The sequence below is a fragment of the Octopus sinensis genome, unplaced genomic scaffold (assembly GCF_006345805.1).
Source record: "Octopus sinensis unplaced genomic scaffold, ASM634580v1 Contig10326, whole genome shotgun sequence".
In the NCBI taxonomy this organism is placed as follows: domain Eukaryota; kingdom Metazoa; phylum Mollusca; class Cephalopoda; order Octopoda; family Octopodidae; genus Octopus; species Octopus sinensis.
The window spans coordinates 8427-27500 of NW_021832115.1; the positions used below are offsets into that span (position 1 = coordinate 8427).

At 42.6% G+C, this 19074-nt stretch overlaps 1 protein-coding gene across 1 annotated transcript; it reads right to left on the reverse strand.

The window, feature by feature from the left end:
* Positions 1-512: 512 nt before the first annotated feature.
* On the reverse strand, positions 513-16973 carry LOC115228325. Its single transcript, XM_029798930.2, has 3 exons — positions 15790-16973; positions 9390-9956; positions 513-1414 (listed from the first exon to the last, which is right to left on the reverse strand). Exons 1-3 carry the CDS (start codon positions 16523-16525, stop codon positions 1347-1349), a joined length of 1371 nt encoding a protein of 456 aa, XP_029654790.1. The 5' UTR covers positions 16526-16973; the 3' UTR covers positions 513-1346.
* Between the last annotated feature and the right edge of the window lie 2101 nt (positions 16974-19074).

Sequence of the window (19074 nt, forward strand, 5' to 3'; positions counted from 1 at the left end):
CAGTTGTCCATGCTGGCATCGGTTGGACACAGGTAAGCTGAGGGGCTGCACTAGACTCCAGTCTGATTCAACACGGTTTCTATGGCTGGATGCCGTTCCTAATGCCAACCACTCCGAGTGTAGCGGGTACTTTTTATGGGCCACCAGCACGGGGGCCAGTCAGGCGGTACTGGCAATGCCTTCACTTGGATGGTGCTCTTGGCACAAGGATTACATTTGATAGCAATATAAACGTTAAAGGGGGCTTCTATGGCCACTCCTCCATGCTTCAAGGGGACAGACAGCATTTCAGCAAAGCAGTCTCTTTTGCAGTTAGACGTCCCTCCTGTCACCAATCCTCCTTTTACTGGTTTCAGGGCTCTCACTGCCTTGAAAGAAGGAACCCCAGTACTTACCTGGTGCTTATTCTATCAATCTCTTTTCCAGAACTGCCAAGTGTAAACAAACCAACAGCAGTTGTGACGGGTGGGGGACAAACAGACAGAAAAGCGAAGAAAAACACAAAGACATTGTTGAGTTAGGAAATAAATAACAGTTTATTTTTGTCAACAAATAATTAGTAGTTATTACTAATAGCATCAACACCACAACATCACATTGCCTATGTGAAATCTCATCAGTTCCCTTGCCCGACCGAGACCGCATCTGTCTCCGCGGCTGTAGAACACACAGTTATCTGACAACTGCTCCGAATGTTTTATTCGCGCTCACCTCGCCTGAAGTCCTGCTACGCAACACTGTTGCAGCCCTGCTCTGACCGACCACAAAGGAAGGACAGAGGGACAGGCCTGAGAGCTCTAGGCCGAACCACAGTTCCACTGGACCCGGACAGCCCTTCAAAAAACCACCAGAAGCAGAGTTGGGGGGAAGGAAAAAAAAAAAAAAAAAAAAAAAAAAGCTTCCAGCAAAATTCCCTGCCAAAACTCGGCGCCGTTGTTATCACCATGCTAATGACCACCACCGCCTAAACAGAACATCGGGTGTGCATGTGTGTGCATTGCATATATAAATATATATATTATATTTACAAACTAGTATTTAGTTTATGTTACAGGGTGTGTGTGTATATATGATATATATATACTACATATATAATATATAGGGGTAGTAGAGGCGGCTGTGTGCATAATCCCTCCCACCCGCAGGGCTGTTGGTGATGGAAACCACAAGGAAAATCCTGAGCAAGCAACAGCACCGGGGTGGGGGATGCTATATTCCAGTTCCGGGTCATATCCATCCCCCCCCTGGCTTGAGGAAGGGGAGCAATGACCAGCAGTGCAGGAAGCAGCCAACCCAGTCCTGGGGTACTTCCAAGACATTGTATTTAAAGTCCTCCTCCGCCCCCATCACATGATCTCCACCACGGAACACTCCTCATCCTCATCTGTATCTCTGTAAATCACAACTTTGGAATCTGCAATTACAAAGAAAAAAGAAAAAAGGAAAAGAAAATTAGTCACCAATAAAAAAACAATTAGCATAAGAAATTACAGCACTAATCATCAACAGTAATTAAGCAAATTATCAGGGCCTGAGTTTTTGAGAACCCCACCCACCTCAAACTAGTCTTTATCACCATTTCAAGCCAGTTTACCTTGGTGGCATTTGGGCTAGAAGGGCTGACAGAAGCTAGCTGGGCCAGGAGCCAGACCAGACCTCATAGCCTGTTTTGACATGGGTCTCTGCACATGAATGCTTTTTTAAGGGGGACTAAGAAGGGGTGGAGTAGTATTGAGGGCGTGTTGGTTTGTGCCGGTTGAGATTTGAGCTTAAATTCTATCCACAAAAATAATTGGCCAAGATCTAAAGCCATCACCACTACTATTATTATTACTATCCATTATTATTATTATTGAGCGAGAGAGCAGTGCATGCCATCAAAGTGACACTGGGCACACCAGACACATGCATCACAAACCATATGTGTATGACAGTGATCTCGTACCAGAATAAACCATACATGACCTTGCAGGTGGAGCCCAGTTAGAATTTTCTTCAGGTTGACTACGCCATGCAGCCCAAAATAAAAAAGATCCCTGAATAAGGGTTGTTTAAGGATGCTGAATGAAACACCCATCTTTCCAGAGATGAATTATCCAAACCCCAAAGAATTCCTCAATAAGGCTCCCACACTACTTCCTGCTTATGATCAGAGATGCACATATCGTCAGCCACTAAGGGACATAATCAACTGGTTAAGGTCAAACGACTGACAAGCAAATCTGTGGTATTCAGCAGAATATTTGCTGTAGCCCATCTCTTATACCGTCCCTCCTTAACACTTTATTATTGTTATCATTAAAAGATGGAGCTGACAGAACTGTCAGCATCTCGGAGAACCTCACCATCAAATATCTGTTTTTAAAAACAATGACAGGATAACATCTATCCCAGCTGAAGTGACCAGACGTGCTACCTTCTTAAATTTTGGCAGACCAGCTAAGGTCCATTGCATATCCAATACCAGGCACTCCTTTCAGACTATTAGACTTGGTCATTTACACTGCTGTGTCATTTGAGACCATGTCCCATTTACATGTACCTCCTGTTCCTATCCCTGTCATACACTACCTCTTATATAGCCACTCCTACTGTTAAGTAGGGCCCTTGTTATTTCTGCAAGACACCCAGAGGCCTCACTAGAACAGTGTCACATTGAATAAGGAAAGGAAACCACAAAAATAAAGCAAGCCAAAACACAGCCAACACACACACACACCAGAGCTGGCACCACCCAGCCCATAACCACCAGTATGGGAGAAAAGACAAACACACACACACACACACATAGCAACAGCCATGCATCACCCTCAATTTAATGTCCACTATTCCACCAGGCCAAAGTTTACAAGCAGGTTCTGTGCCAGGATGCCTTCCCTGTTCCCAATCCTCATGGGCAGACATTCTCACAGAATACGTGGAAATTAACAAAAAAACGATGTTATGACAGTCACACATTTACAATCAATGCAAGACCAAAACAGAGACACAGGCTTCTTACAGTCTCCACTTACTAAATCTTATAGTAACCCAGGTACTCAGCTAAGGTCAAGAGTTCAATTCCTGACAGCATCTGTCCTTGAGGAAGATGCTTCATTTCACATGTGCCAGTAAACTGGCAAAAACGAGTTTGAAAGGGGCCTGCCCTGTCACAACGAATCTCCCTCTGAGCTATATTAAGGGTAGGGAGCAGGCTGTTCCATCGATCAGATCTACTGGAGCACTAGTCGCCATAACCAACAGAAAGCCCGGTCACTGAATCTACCCCACACCCACAAGGTTTTGGATGACCCTGGACCCCAGCAGGGAAGACACTCACTCAAGAAGGTTTTCTACACAGCAGAAATGAATTTGGTTGCAGAACAAATTCGTTAACCACAGAACCGGGAGGGGCGGGCATCACCTTGAAAGGTTTTAAGACAAACTGGAGTAACTGGGGGACTAGAGGTTGTATCTTTAGGAAATGTATTAACTACCCTGTCAGTCATTGAGTTACACAGGGACATAAACAAACCAATACTTGTGAAGGGGAGGGAAAAGGCAACACATATACGTTGTGGAAGATAGAGTCCTAGGAAGACATCAAATATTGAAAACTGATTTCAATGCTCAACCTGGTAAAGGAGAATGACTAAGGGTAGACGACATACATGAAGTTGTTGTAAGCTTGAAGGCCCAGCAACCACAACAGAACTGATTGGCAGGGCCCTGTCAATCTGCTGCCCCCATGCATAGGACTGGCTGGTGTTAGGAAGGGTAACCAGCTGCAGAAACCCATGTCAAAACAAACAGTGGACCTTGTCGCAGACCCTAAGCTTCCCTTGCCAGCTCCCATGAAACTGACTCATCCCCAGCATTAAACAAGGATTAAAACACTCAAAATAATACAACATACAAGACATTATGTGTGTGATGATTACAAAGATTACTACGGCAAACAAAATACTCTACGAGAAGACGTAATCCAAACTTGCCCAACACTACTCGAAAATCGCAGCCAAATACAAGCAAAGGGCCCATAAACTTAAGATGTCAGACTTCTGAATATCCTAGTGGTCAGTCAATGAATCGAGGCCATGCTAGAGCATCAACTTCGACCAAGTCCTAGCCAATCCCACTTTGACGATCTCTAGTTGCCAAACAGCAAATAAGTTTAGGAACGTCCAACGTGAAACCTGCAGGACCTGGACAGAGCAGAGGAAATCAACAAGGGACGGGACACAAAAATATGCAGTCCTAGGTACACTGTGACAATGAAGAATAGCCGGAATATCTATTCTTATGAGGGTGGCTGGATCAGACGGTGTTAGGGTTATAAACAACAAAGGACAGGTGCCAGGGGAGTCTGGCATCGGCCACGATCGGCACGTTAAAAGCACCAACCGATCGTGGCCGATGCCAGACTCCCCTGGCCCCTGTGCCACGTAAAAAGCACCCACTACACTCAAGGAGTGGTTGGCGTTAGGAAGGGCACCCAGCTGTAGAAACATTGCCAAATCAGACTGGAGCCTGGTGCAGCTTCCTGGCTTCCCAGACCCCGGTCGAACCGTCCAACCCGTGCTAGCGCGGAAAATGGACGTTAAACGATGATGATGATAGGACATTGCTGGAATGCATATCAGATCTGGGGACACGCGACAGGTACACAGTGGCATGGTCACTGGACCCCTGGAATTAGTTGTAGTCGGAACGCCAGAAGCAAGAACCCTATACACTATAAATAAGGAGAAAAAAAACTGAGGTGGCCACAACCGGAGTATAAGCGCTCCCCAGTCAGTCCGAGGCGTGCTCATGGGTGGGGTGGAATCAAGGCTGACAGATTGAATAGGGGGCGATAATACGTCAACAGGAACGGATCTGAAGTGGTGAAGCCTAGCAAGAAACAACGCCAAGTCTTTTATCCCCACTGCTCTCCTCGCCTCCCCATTCACCCAGCATCCGTCTATTGTTCTTAAACAACCCCTTACACTTTACGCAGGAAGCAAAAGGGGTCACCAGTTTAGTAGTTTCAATATCTGTTGAACCCAGCCGGGGCCATTCACTTAAAAAAAAAAAAAAGAAAGAAAGCCTACCGTCCCATTCACACCGCAACGGAAATACAACAATGAGAATAAAGAGAAAGAAAGAGAGAGTGATAAAGGAGGGAACCATGGAGACGATAAGAAGTGATAGTCAAAGGGTATATAAAGAGTAAAGACTGGTCAGGTCAAAGGCTAAGACAGCAGGGGTCAGAGTTGAAAACTGATATTTGTCGGCAAGCAACAGATGTAAGAGAGAGAGACTCGTACGCTCACACACGCTACCAATAAGTACAGGCCACACACAAACACAGAGAATTAGGAACACGCACACACAGACAGACCATGAGTCATACCAATTTATAACGAGATATACTAAGAAGATACTGAAAAAAATCTAGCATACAATTTGCACCATCACACAGGAGATTGGCAAACACACACACACACATACAAGAGAAAACAAGATTAAACACACACACACAGGAAATTTAACATTTTATATACTTTGTGTGTATTTATATATATATATAAAACAAGATAAAGCATACATATATATACACACACACACACACACACATATATACATACACACACACACATATATACATACACACACATATACACATACACAAATACACACACATATACACAAATACATACATATATACACACATACACAAATACATACATATATATACACATACACAAATACATACATATATATACACATACACAAATACATACATATATATACACATACACAAATACATACATATATATATATATACATACACATATACATACATATATATTATATACACACATACACGGACGCTATAAAACATGCCAATCACTAAATACCATCACACGTATACACAGCAGTTATGGTGTAACGTCTGACATATATATAGACCACACACGCCATTCATTATATAAGAGAAACTATATATATATATATATATACATATATATACTTATACATATGCACACAGCTTGTACACGTACGTGGTGACGTTACCAACATTTGACATTAGCACACACATATACACACATTACTCTCCTACACGCCCATATGTGTGTGTATGCGTGCTTGTACGCATTATATATAACGAAGATGTCGATTATATACACACATACATAGAATGGTATACATACATACTCATACATGAACTGCCTGTATGTAGGTGTCTGAGTGTTTTTGTACACCATATGTATAGGGAGGTCGGTTAGTAGGACGAAGAGGTATGTGATATGAGGGTGGGGAAGGCCACGGGAGGAAGTGAAAGAAAAAGGCAAAGAGAGAGAGAGAGATAGTGAGAGATAAGGACAATGAGAAAGAGTATAGAGAAAGAAGGGGGAAGCGGAGTGAGAGATAGAGATACAGATATGAAAGAGAAGGCAAGAGGGAGGAATGAGAGAACGAAAGAGAGAGGTTAGAAAGATGAGCGGGGGAAAGAGAGACGGAGAGAGGAAGCCTAGGAAGAGAGAGAGGAATGAAGGGAAAAACTCAATGGAAAGAGAGGAAGGAAAAGCAGCGAGACACGTTGAGAGAGGAGAGAGACTGTAGGGAGAGAAAGGGTAGAATGAGAATGAGACGAAGAAGAGAGACGATAGAAGATTAGGAGAGAGGTGAAAGGGTGACGAGGTTTATTAAGGCCATGGAGAACGGGAAAGAAAGAATTAGAGATTTGAGGAGAGACAAGACAATGAGAGCAAGATTTAGAAGAGACGAGGAGGAAGAAGGGAACAAAGAAAGGGAGAGGGGGTGGATAACGAAATGAGAGAGAGAGAGAGAAGATATGAAGGGGTGACAAAGAGATAAGAGAGACGTGAGGGGTGAACAAAAGATATAGAGTGAAAAAGAGAGGTTAAGATACAGAGAGAGAGAGAGAGAGAGATAAGATAAAGTATTCAGAGAGACCGGGGGGATGGGGTAAGTGAGATAAGGGAAGGAAATACGAGAGGGAGACGTTGAAGAAGAGAAAGGAGACGGCGAAAGAGAGAAGGTAAGAATGTCGGCGACAACAAAGAGAAAATGCTGAACTCTGATTGGCTGATAATTTCCCGCCACAGGAGCTAGGCTAGAAGAGGCGGGAGATAGTGAGAGAGACAGAGAGAAAGCCATATACAAATAGACTTACACACCTATTTACATAACTATACAATACACACATATATACACACACACACCTATCTAAACATATAAAGTAATACACGTTATACAGCGCAACACGTTTATACACTTAAACACGCGCAAGCCCCCATATATAGAGGCTCTATACATCGTCACACACACACATCCGCACAGAAGATATCTAACGCACTTTTTCTACACTGATTGGTAGAATTGAACACGCACGCACTCGCATCCATGTAATTTTAATGACTGCCAGTTCACATGTACCTAAAACACTGGCGGACAATGTGCTACATTCGTAATTGTAGGTACAAGGCACACGCTAAAGTGCATGCGTATATATTTATACACACACATACACAAAACAAATGCGTAGTAGAGTTAAGAAAACGATACACGCCCACAAACACACATAGACGAAGCCCTTGTGTGGTTGCTTCGAATGTAAGAAATAACAGCCGAAGTCCTAAGTGCGTCTAATTTACACCAAACCGTTCTGAAACAGAACAAGGCTCGCTCTTTGCACGAAACTTGCAAACTTAACCATTCATATAATAAAATACACGTGTATAGATATATAAGACCAAAAAGGGTACGGGCGCCGCTATATATATGTATATGTAAATAAAATACAAACTGGGACAAGAACGCAAAACACGGACGGGACATTCGAAGCCTTCGATCTTCAGTCAAGAGCCGGATCATCCTCGCAATTTCAGCTGATTAATCTTGAGATTGCTCCGATCTGGCCAGCCCCAAAGGAAAATCTAGATACATATGTATATACACACGCACAAATGCGTGTAAGCGAGTACTTCTTAGGGGGTGTCCATAAATAAGCATGTCTTTCCAAAACAGCCATGCGATGAGGGGATATTTGGCTGTTATTTCTAGCTGGTTGAGTGACCAGACCAAACCAATACGCCCACCACGCTTTTACACGTTCTGTCGATAAGGGAAAGACAATTATGTACACGCATTTACACCCGTATTAAATAACACCCACCCCAACACTACAGGATAAGCAAGTATATACCCATATATGTACCTAGGCACTATTAGAATACCCCTGTCTACGCTTCACTCACAAGTACGCAGCCACTAATGGCGTACATAAACAGAAATTGCGTAGCAAGCAATTCGCACGCATATACACAGTAATAAGATTGTGTGTGTATAGTGACATTTAGCTGACTACAGAAGATATACTACATACACACGAGCACGCTGTGTGTGCGGTCGACATACCATAAATACGCAGTTGCGAAACGGTATGTATGTATGTATGCATGCGCGTGTGAATATACATATATACACATACACACACTTATCTTTACCTACTTACGTCGTCAAGCACAGAATATCCACAGTTGATTGTCGTCTGCTGTACTTTCTTGCCCCCGAACTGAGCCCAAAGCATCGCGAACAGCCCAGCCTAAGGGAAAACAAGCATACAACGCCTGGTTTTGATTATAATAACCGTGTCTATTCACCTAACCCAATGCCCGGGTTCTATATATGTGGTCCGTTCCACATGCCAACACACGAATGCAGCAACATCCGTCTTCTGTGCTGGCATGGATCGGACGGTTATAACAGGATCGATCCAACGAACTATTGCGGAACAGCAGCATCAAACCCCGACATCTGCTCTGACACGACTATTATGGTTGGATACCCACCTCAGTGCAATCGATTTTGAAATGTACTGGGTGCTGTTTATTTGCTTTGGCACCGGCACCAGTGAGGTTGCCAAGTAACTGGCAAGACAAAACAAATGAGGATATTTGCAAGTGTTTAACGTTTCGGACTGTAGTCCCTCATCAAACGAATGATTAAAAGTAACTAGACAAGAAGTAGAAATGTCAAGATGCTTTTAAAATTCGTGAAGAGAATCTGCATTTTAGGTCTTTCCCTGACTATAAGGATCAGAAGCATGCATTAAATAAACCGCCAACGTACTTAGTGACGTAGGAAGCGAAAGAAACAAGCTTTGAGGTAATGAGGGCAAAAAACAGGGTCATATCTATGAAATTACTTAAACAAAGGAGACAGCTTCATGACTTCAGCTGAGCAAGTAATGATAAGACAAACCCCGTTTCTACTTAGACAGAAGCATCCAACACACTCGAGTATCCTCTCCCAACACAACGAGGCAATCGTACCACAAGTAGTTTCCCAAACATTTTCCTCACATACAAAAAATACTCTTAAAAAGATGCTCTACTTACTTCCATGCAAGTCGTGCCATTCTGATGACAATTCCCGTAACTTAGACTTCAGGAAATCGTTCTCCTTCTTCACCACTTCCATGCGAGCCTTCATCTCCTTCTCCTCCCGAAGAGCTCGTTCTATACACAGAAGAGCCTCGTCCACTATCCTTTTCTGAGATGCCTTCGGGTCATCCTTCACAGCATCGATAACAACTCGGAGCTCGCTCAAAAGCTCACTCATCTGAGCCCTACGCCGCCTTTCCAACTCATTGTGGACAGCCTTTTCGCTGTGAGACATACACTTGCGCCTCTTAGTCTTTTCACTGAGAAGTCTCTCGTCTGCGGAGCGAGAATTCTTCGTACCCGAACTACCAAACGTGGTCGCAGCCACCGCCACACTGCTGGTGTTGTCGGATGAAGGCGATGGCGATGAAGATATCAATGAAAATGACGACGATGACGATGATAAAGATTGTGGAGATGGTGGTGTTATCGGCGGTGTTAGTGGTGAATTCGAGGTGGACACCTCAACAAGGATAGCTGGAGTAACTTTCGTAGCTCGGCGTAAAATCCCTGTTTGACGAGCTGCAATAGAAGAGGTAATACAAAAACGTTATTGCATATTAATACAAAGGACATTGCATGTAAAAACACTCTATCAGGGATCGGAATTTGGGAAAACCAGTCACCCCAAGTCCCGCAAACACCATCGGAAACACAAAAAAGAAAAAAAACGTGCAAGAAAGTAAGTTCTGCTTCCGGAAGAAGGCGGAGAAGAAGAGATTTAAAATGTTGATAATCACGATATCGTTTTCCGTTATTTCATTTTTTAAAAAACCTGGTGGATTGGGGTGAGGGTGGGGTTGCATTTTCTCACGACCAAGGAACAGCTATTGAAAAAATACCGCCTGTTACGTCGCTTGCATCTTCTGCTTGTTTCAGTTAGACTGCGGCCAAACTGGAACACCGGCATCAACCGAATTTGCCCCACTACTTAGAATCATCCCAGCAGTCACTTTTGCAGAACTGCGACATTACGGGGACGTCAACATATCAACACCACACTTGTCAAGTGGTGTTGGTGGAATATAGACATATACGATGGGCTTCTTTCAGTTTCCCTCCACCAAATCTACTGGTCCAGAGCTTAGTAGAAAATTTGGGGAAGTTGCCATGCAGAGGGACTGAACCCGGAACCATGTGGTTGGGAAGCAAACTTCTCACGCTTTTGCCTATACACACATACACACACGAACCGGCTTCTAATGGAACTCGTTCCAACTCTTAATATTGTTAGAACAGAGAAAGCCCCATAGACATAAAATCCTTCAACTCTTTACATGGGACCTACCATCATCCATAAAGTACTATATCATACACATATACATTAAACTGTCCGTATAACCGAGACATTACACTGGCTTCATAATTGGGTACCCCAGAACGGTTTTCCCTATTACATTCAGGAAAACGCATTCACCTGTGTTTAATGAAACTCTGCAAAGATACGTCTGAGGTAGAGTACGATTAATACGAGCAGTAATTCATTTTACTGAAGCACACCTCAAGGCAATGCTGTAGCTTGGGCCGTAGCGCACAATTTCGTTGAAAGAAAATTTGGATTTCTTCACGAAATTTTGAGGGTGGCGGGGCACGAAACTGTAGCCATGCCATCTACAGCTATACCGATTAATAGTCATGCATTATATAAGACAAGCATCGATCACTTATCGATTTTTACCCTAAACATGGGCGAACTAACTGGGACCAAGAGATCTCCAAGCAAAAAAAGGCGTGTGCGGCGATGGAGGGACACAGCCAACACGTCTAGAAGGTACTACATACAGACTATTAAGAAATTTATTATATATACACACACACAGATACATACATACATATATCATAAAACTAGTGTAAGACGAGGTGATCTATGTGAACTACCGAATACTGCGCAATTGAGTCAAGTGACCACCACTACTGCTACTACTACGTTTATTAATGTTTAAAACAGTAAGACCGGCTGCGTATACATGTGGATAAGGAACCGGCTGTGCATAGCCGACTGCAGTGTGTGTGTGTATAGCTGATTGTATGTGTATGGGTATTTAGCCGGCATCGTGTAAGTCGATATGTAGCCGGCTGCGTAGCTGTGTGTGTGTGTGTTATGTGTGGATATTTGGCCGGCTGTACGTATGTGGGTGTATGTTGCTGGTTGTGTATGTACGTGTGGATATTTAGCCGGCAAGTGTGTATGAGAGATACGTAGCCGACTGTGTATATGTAAATGTAGCTGTGTGTGAATGTGTGTGGATATGTTATGTATGGATATTTGGCCGGCTGTGGGAATACGTTGCTAGCTGCACAGATGTGCGAATACGTTGCCGGTTGTATATATGTGTGGAAATTTAGCCGGCTGTGTAGTATGTACGTGTGTATACGTTGCTGACTGCGTATATATGTGGATATTTAACCGACAGTGTGTATGTATGTGTGGATATTTAGCCGGCAGTGTGTATGTATGTGTGGATATTTAGCCGGCTGTGTGTATACGTTGCTGACTGCGTATATGTGTGGATATGTAGCCGGCAGTGTGTATGTAGCTATGTAGCCGGCTGTGTGAATACGTTGCTATCTCTGCATACGTGCGAATATGTTGCCGGTTGTACATACGTGTGGATATTTAGCCGGCAATGTGTATGCGTGGCGTGTATGTATATATGTGTGTGTGTATATATAATCTTTATTCGTCTATATAACCAGCTGTGGTAGAATAGTATTTGTTAAACCGGCTGCGTCATATGTTGAGCTGGCGTGGAGCCGGATGTGGTACGTGTGTGTGTAGATGCGGGTGTATATGAACAGCCTTACCAGCCAGGCTCAATGACCGGCTTACATGTGTGAATGCACCGGATTAGACGTGTGTGTGTGTGTGTGTGTGAGGCCATACAAGTCTTCCTCTTGGTTCAGGCATTGGACTGCGGCGGCCACGCTGGAGCACCACTAAAGAACTTTAATGCAACGAATCGACCCCTAATACCTTTATTTTTTTTAGAAAAAAAAGCCTGGCATTTATTTTATCAGTTCACGTATGTGGAACTGCTGAACTGCTAAGTTACGGGAACAAACCAAGACCGGTTGTCGAGCAATGGCGAGGGACGAACAGACATGTGTATGAGTGTGTGTGTGTATAAATATGTGTTATATATACATACATATATATATATGACTATATTAACACACGCACATATTTCGGTGTATGGGAGTATATTTGGACAGCCTTGAATGTGTATGCATGCATGTACGTGTGTGTGTATATATATATATACACACATACATACACATTCATAAATGTAAAGCCGCCTAAGCCAGTGTGTATACATATATTCACATGTGTCTGTATGTATGTATGTTTCCTATTTGCCAGTAAATTTTGAAGGAAAGGTGGGACCCCCGAAAATGACGAAAGGCAAAGTTGACCCCGACGTTGTTTGAACTAAGAACGTCAAACGGCCGGAAGAAATGCCGCGAAGCATTTTTATCCGGCAAATCAACGATTTTCCAGCCGCCGCCTTAGAGTACACATCCGTACATTGTGTGTGCGTGCGTGTGTGTGTATATATATTATATATATTTACACAATTGTCTTCACTTAGCTAATATTGTGTGTATGTATGTATGTGTGTGTGTGTGTGTGTGTGTGTGAGGCCATACAAGTCTTCCTCTTGGTTCAGGCATTGGACTGCGGCGGCCACGCTGGAGCACCACTAAAGAACTTTAATGCAACGAATCGACCCCTAATACCTTTATTTTTTTTAGAAAAAAAGCCTGGCATTTATTTTATCAGTTCACGTATGTGGAACTGCTGAACTGCTAAGTTACGGGAACAAACCAAGATCGGTTGTCGAGCAATGGCGAGGGACGAACAGACATGTGTATGAGTGTGTGTGTGTATAAATATGTGTTATATATACATACATATATATATATATGACTATATTAACACACGCACATATTTCGGTGTATGGGAGTATATTTGGACAGCCTTGAATGTGTATGCATGCATGTACGTGTGTGTGTGTATATATATATACACACATACATACACATTCATAAATGTAAAGCCGCCTAAGCCAGTGTGTATACATATATTCACATGTGTCTGTATGTATGTATGTTTCCTATTTGCCAGTAAATTTTGAAGGAAAGGTGGGACCCCCGAAAATGACGAAAGGCAAAGTTGACCCCGACGTTGTTTGAACTAAGACGTCAAACGGCCGGAAGAAATGCCGCGAAGCATTTTTATCCGGCAAATCAACGATTTTCCAGCCGCCGCCTTAGAGTATACATCCGTACATTGTGTGTGCGTGCGTGTGTGTGTATATATATTATATATATTTACACAATTGTCTTCACTTAGCTAATATTGTGTGTATGTATGTATGTGTGTGTGTGTGTGTGCGTGTTTCGTCCCAACTCAATTAAGACAAGCCTTGCCTTTCACCGTCTCCTCTCTCTCTCCCTCCTTCCCACCGCCAACACACAGAAACCTTTATTTCCCGCCACAAAAACACCATTTCTTCCGGTCTGGTCTATCAAGTTGGCTTTCTCCCCCCCCCCCCTTTCTATCTTTACAAGCAAACTAGGATACCCTCCCCCCCTCTAACATAACTATCGTTCTCTTCAACGTTGCAGTGGTGGTAGGGACGGCGGAGATATATATATATGATAATGGTATGAAATCCTGGTACCGACGACACAGCACAAAAAAAAAAACCTCCATACCACAAAATCTCCTCCCGCGACCCCCACACAAGAAGGACGGCGGTGTTGGCGACAAAAGGAATGTTGCATTGAGAGAGGAGGGGGGAAAAAAGAATAGTAGCAGTAATGATACAACTACTACTACCACCACCACCACATTCAGCAGATACTAGCTGTATTACTACTGCTACTACTATTACTACTACTACCATTAGTGGTGAATGGTAGCAGTGATAATAACTGGGTGTTGGCGGGCAAGAAGACAGATTTAGCGCCATATGACGTCATCGGCCTTCTCACTCGCCGCAATTAGCACGAACGAGAGAGAGAGAGAGGGCGAAGGGGAAAAAATTTAAACCGGTAACAAGAATTTTATCATTACCAAGTACCCCAATTAACGGTCAAAGTTCAAAAGGAAAGCGAGAAAGAGAGAGAGAGAGATAGAGAGGAGACTAAGGGCTGAATGTATAACGACCAGTATGTTTGAATTCGGAGGGGGGAGTCGTGCCGAGTGTGCCCCTTCCCTCGACACATGTTACATAGATATGCATGGGAACTTGAAGGATTGGCCGGCGCTAGATACATAAAGCATGTGTCTACTTGAAACACACACACCTATATATATATATATATATATATATATATACATATATATATATACATACACATTATGGTACCAGAGTGAAAGAATTAATTTGAATCTTAACCCGAATTAACGACAAAAAAGTGTGGTCGCCCCCCCGGTCTGTCAGAAACAGTAGCAAGCACACACCCATATAACCTATATGAAGTCTAAATAAGGAAGGACCAGACCGCGTTAGGAAATAGGAGACCCAGATATATATAATAAACCTTCAGAAAAGAATTAAACCCAAATCCTTTTTCGAGGACAAATCATTTGTAGAATACAAAAAAAAAAGGGAGCAAAAAAAATAAAATAATAAAAAGACAGCCAATTACGGAAACTAGCGTTAATTAGCAGCTGTTACTCTAATTAAAAGAAATAAAAAGTTGTAATAAATTAAGTGTTTTAATTAAAGCCGGGCAACAAAAAAGGCTTCTGCATTCTTCGGCATTTTCTGCCAGATGAGTTGTTTAAAATATGCATTTTTTTTTGTCACGCCGCTAAAATACAATATAATTATAGTCGAGACCCCAGCCCCTGACATGCACATATATGAGAGGGTAATTAAGTCCCTAACTTCGATTCAATAAATTACAAGTTTTAAGAAATTTAAATAAATCATTACCGAAGAAAAATACACATGTTCAAGAGATATGTAGGCATACCTACAGATTAGTGCCCCACGATAGTTTCTTCGTAAATACATGTTCTTTAGTGAAATTTTGCAGAGATATTGATTGGGATGGATACATTATAACTGACAAAATCGAAAACAAGTTAAACGAAGAAAACCAAGTCAAGGATGAAGACAACACCAGTTTAAAAGCCCCTTTTAGAGAATTATTCCCCTCCCCATGTTCAACCAACATAATCGTTACCTACATTCTCGATAGCGTCAGCTCTGCAAAATCTTTCACAAATACACATTTTCAAAAAGTTGTGAGGAATGCCAATCACTGAGGCACTAAAGTGGAGCTATGCCGGTTATTTGTAGTGAAATTTGTAATGCAAGCAAATCATGTCGAAGCTTACCTTTTCTTTTCTTTATCATTTTAGGGGATATTAACCTTTCCTTTTCGTTAACCTTTTTGCTTTTCACATTAGCAGTCTTTCGGGGCCGACCCGGTTTGCCCTTGCGTTTTCTGTTACGAACGGCCTTTTTGGAAACGGAGGCGGTTTGTCGTTGCCGACGTCGACCGCCGGCAGCACCGGCGCCGCTTTGCTTCTCCTCAGTTTGATGATAAGGGTGGTCCTCGACTACATTCCGGGACACGGCGGGACTTGAACACACATTCACTTCGCCATCGTCATCATCATCATCATCATCCTCATCATCTCCTTGTATCTCTGCATCCATGGCCTCGACGTGACCATAACTATTAGCGACCACGAACGAAGCAAAGTTCATCGATTCTTCGTCGTGGCTAAACCTCGATGGAGACATCGAAGGCGAACCCGACGATTTGGGCGATGAGAAAGGGCTCGTACGAGGGGACCACAATTCGTCCTGGCTCAACAGCTCAGGGCATTTAGAAGGAAAGTTGTCATCCGGCACCGTGTCTTCACACGTAATCCTATTCTTTCCCCAATCGGGGATCTCGATTTCTGGCCATTCGGCCGGCTTCCACATAAATTTCGGCAGGTTTTCTTCCGACCAAATGATGGGATCTTGGGATAAGATACTGATCGGATCATAGCAGTACAAGTAATCGTCAGTGTTGGTTATTTTACAGGGAGACAGTTCGAACACGTCTTTGATTAATTCCATGGTTTAAATAAGTAAATTGTGTGCGGGGGTATATGATAATTGTGTGTGGAGAAATTTGCGTATGGGTTCTCACAGATAAAAATGGGCTAAATACGAGGATAATACGGGTACACAGCAGAGGTAGGTAATTGTAGGGTAATTTTTTAAAAAATATTAAATTATTCGTATAATGAAATTAATAAATTAATTATCTTTTTGTCCGTGTTTGCCGGGAAAATAATGTTGAGTGCGTGTACGAATATCTATGTCTGTGTGTGAGATGTATGAATTCCAGTTTAAAATTGAAGGCACAGAATCAGGAAATATTAAAAGAGAAATATGGTAAATGGTATGGTTAATCTCCAGTTCGGTTAGAATCTTGCTTAGACCAGCGAGATAATTCACAAGACACCGTACACGGCACGTACAAGACAAACACCTGTGAGTGAAGAAGTCACGGCTTGCGCCAAATGCGTTGCATTATATAGAGGGAGGCGGAGCCAAGGCAGCTGTCAATCATCTCCGTCTCCTCCCTGGCCTTTCACATTCAGTAGAAGAGGGAATCGTAAACGTCATCATCTCCTCCTCCTCTCTCTCTCTCTTTCACCCTTTCTCTTTCGATCCCTCTTACTCTCCCTCACTCTTTCTTTATATATATTTACATATTCTTTCACTCTTTCATATTTCTCTTTCTTTCTTTCTTTCTTTTTAAATTTCTTTTGTCTTTGTCTTTCGCCTTTTCTATCCCCTCTCTCTTTTTTCTTTCATTCTATCCCTTCTTTCTTTCTTTCTCTCTCCTCTTCCTTCTTTCCTTTCTTTCTTTCTTTCCTTTTTCCTTCTTTTCTTTCCTTCTTTCTCTCTTTCTTTCTTTCTTTCCTTCATACTTTCTTTCTTTCTTTTTTCCTTCCTTTCTTTCCTTCTTTCATTCTTCCTTCCTTCCTTCCTTTCTTTCTTTCTCTCTTTCTTTCTTTCTTTCCTTCATACTTTCTCTTGTTTCCTTCTATCCCCTTATTATTTCTTTCCTTCCTTCTTTCTTTCGTTCTTCCTTCCTTTCTTTCTTTCTATCCTCTCTTTCTTTTTTCCTTCCTTCTTTCTTTTTCTCTTTTGTCCTTTCTCTCTTTCTTTCTTTCTATCCCCTCTTTTTTCGTTCTTCCTTCCTTTCTTTCTTTCTATCCTCTCTTTCTTTCCTTCCTTCCTTCTTTCTTTCTCTCTTTTGTCCTTTCTCTCTTTCTTTCTTTCTATCCCCTCTTTTTTCTTTCTTTCCTTCCGTCTTTCTTTCTTTCCTTCTTTCCTTGATGCTCTATTGTCTATTCCTTAAAGTCGGTTGTGTGTGTGTGTGTGTGTGTGTGTGTTATCTTTTACTCCTTTCAGTCATTAGACTGTGGCCATGCTGGAGCACCGTCTGAAAGGGTTTCTTTTTAGTCAAAGAATCTGACCCCAAGACTTATTCTTTGTAAGCCAAAGTACTTATTCTACCGGTCCCTATTGCCGAACCGCTAAGTTATACACATGTGTGAGTGTCTGTGCGTGTGTGTATGTGTGTGTGTGTGTGTGTGGCATAAGATTTGGTCATCAAATCTAAGTAGAGACTTCAAACTTGAAATCTTCAAAGCCACAGTCGAACCAATTCTACTATATGGCTCAGACACCTGGATGTTATCAAAGAAGCTTGAGAGGCGGTTGGATGGAACCTACACTCGCCTCCTTATGAGAGCTCAAAATCTCTCGTGGAAGCGTCATCCAACCAAAATGCAAATATATGGGAAACTACCACCTGTGTCATCTCTTGTGAAAGGTAGGAGAGTCCAGTTTGCTGGACATTGTTGTAGAGCTGAAAAAGAAGTAATTTCTAGTCTTCTCCTCTGGAAACCCTCTGCTCGCAATACCAGAGGACGCACACTCTCCTACCCTGATGTAATCTCCAGGGATACAGGCATCCAGCAACAGGACCTCCGTAATGCCATGATGGACCGTGAAGTCTGGCGTAACATAGTAAATTCCATTGTCTCGACAACGGTCGAACAATGATGATGATGATGTGTGTGTGTGTGTGTGTGTGAAGTTTTAGCACCAATAGAATATAATTCAAGCCATGAAGGAGTTGGCCAATATCTTCAGTGGTGGTCAGCATTACAAAATCAAATCTGCTGACAAATGGTATTATTACCATCCTGGGGCTGTAACTGAGGGGAGAAAATGTAACGATTGTTTGGGACTTCGCAGTATGTTACAGACCAGACCATCAGAGCTAATAAAACGGGATGTTCTTTTTTTCTTTTACTTGTTTCAGTCATGTGACTGCGGCCATGCTGGAGCACCGCCTTTAGTCGAGCAAATCAACCCCAGGACTTATTCTTTGTAAGCCCAGAACTTATTCATTCTATCAATATCTTTTGCTGAACTGCTAAGTTACGAGGACGTAAGTGCACCAGCATCGGTTGTCCAGCAATGTTCATGGGGGACAAACACACACACACACACACACACACACACACACACACACACACACACACACACACACACACACACTCACACACACACACACACATACACACACACACCTAAAGCTC

Excerpts from the sequence above, each read along its gene's own strand:
- LOC115228325 (XM_029798930.2), bottom strand. The coding sequence starts at position 16,525 with ATGGAATTAATCAAAGACGTGTTCGAACTGTCTCCCTGTAAAATAACC. Across the intron at positions 9,957-15,789 it reads AATGATAAAGAAAAGAAAAG|CTCGTCAAACAGGGATTTTA; the intron begins GTAAGCTTCGAC and ends CTTCTATTGCAG. Across the intron at positions 1,415-9,389 it reads ATGGCACGACTTGCATGGAA|ATTCCAAAGTTGTGATTTAC; the intron begins GTAAGTAGAGCA and ends TTGTAATTGCAG.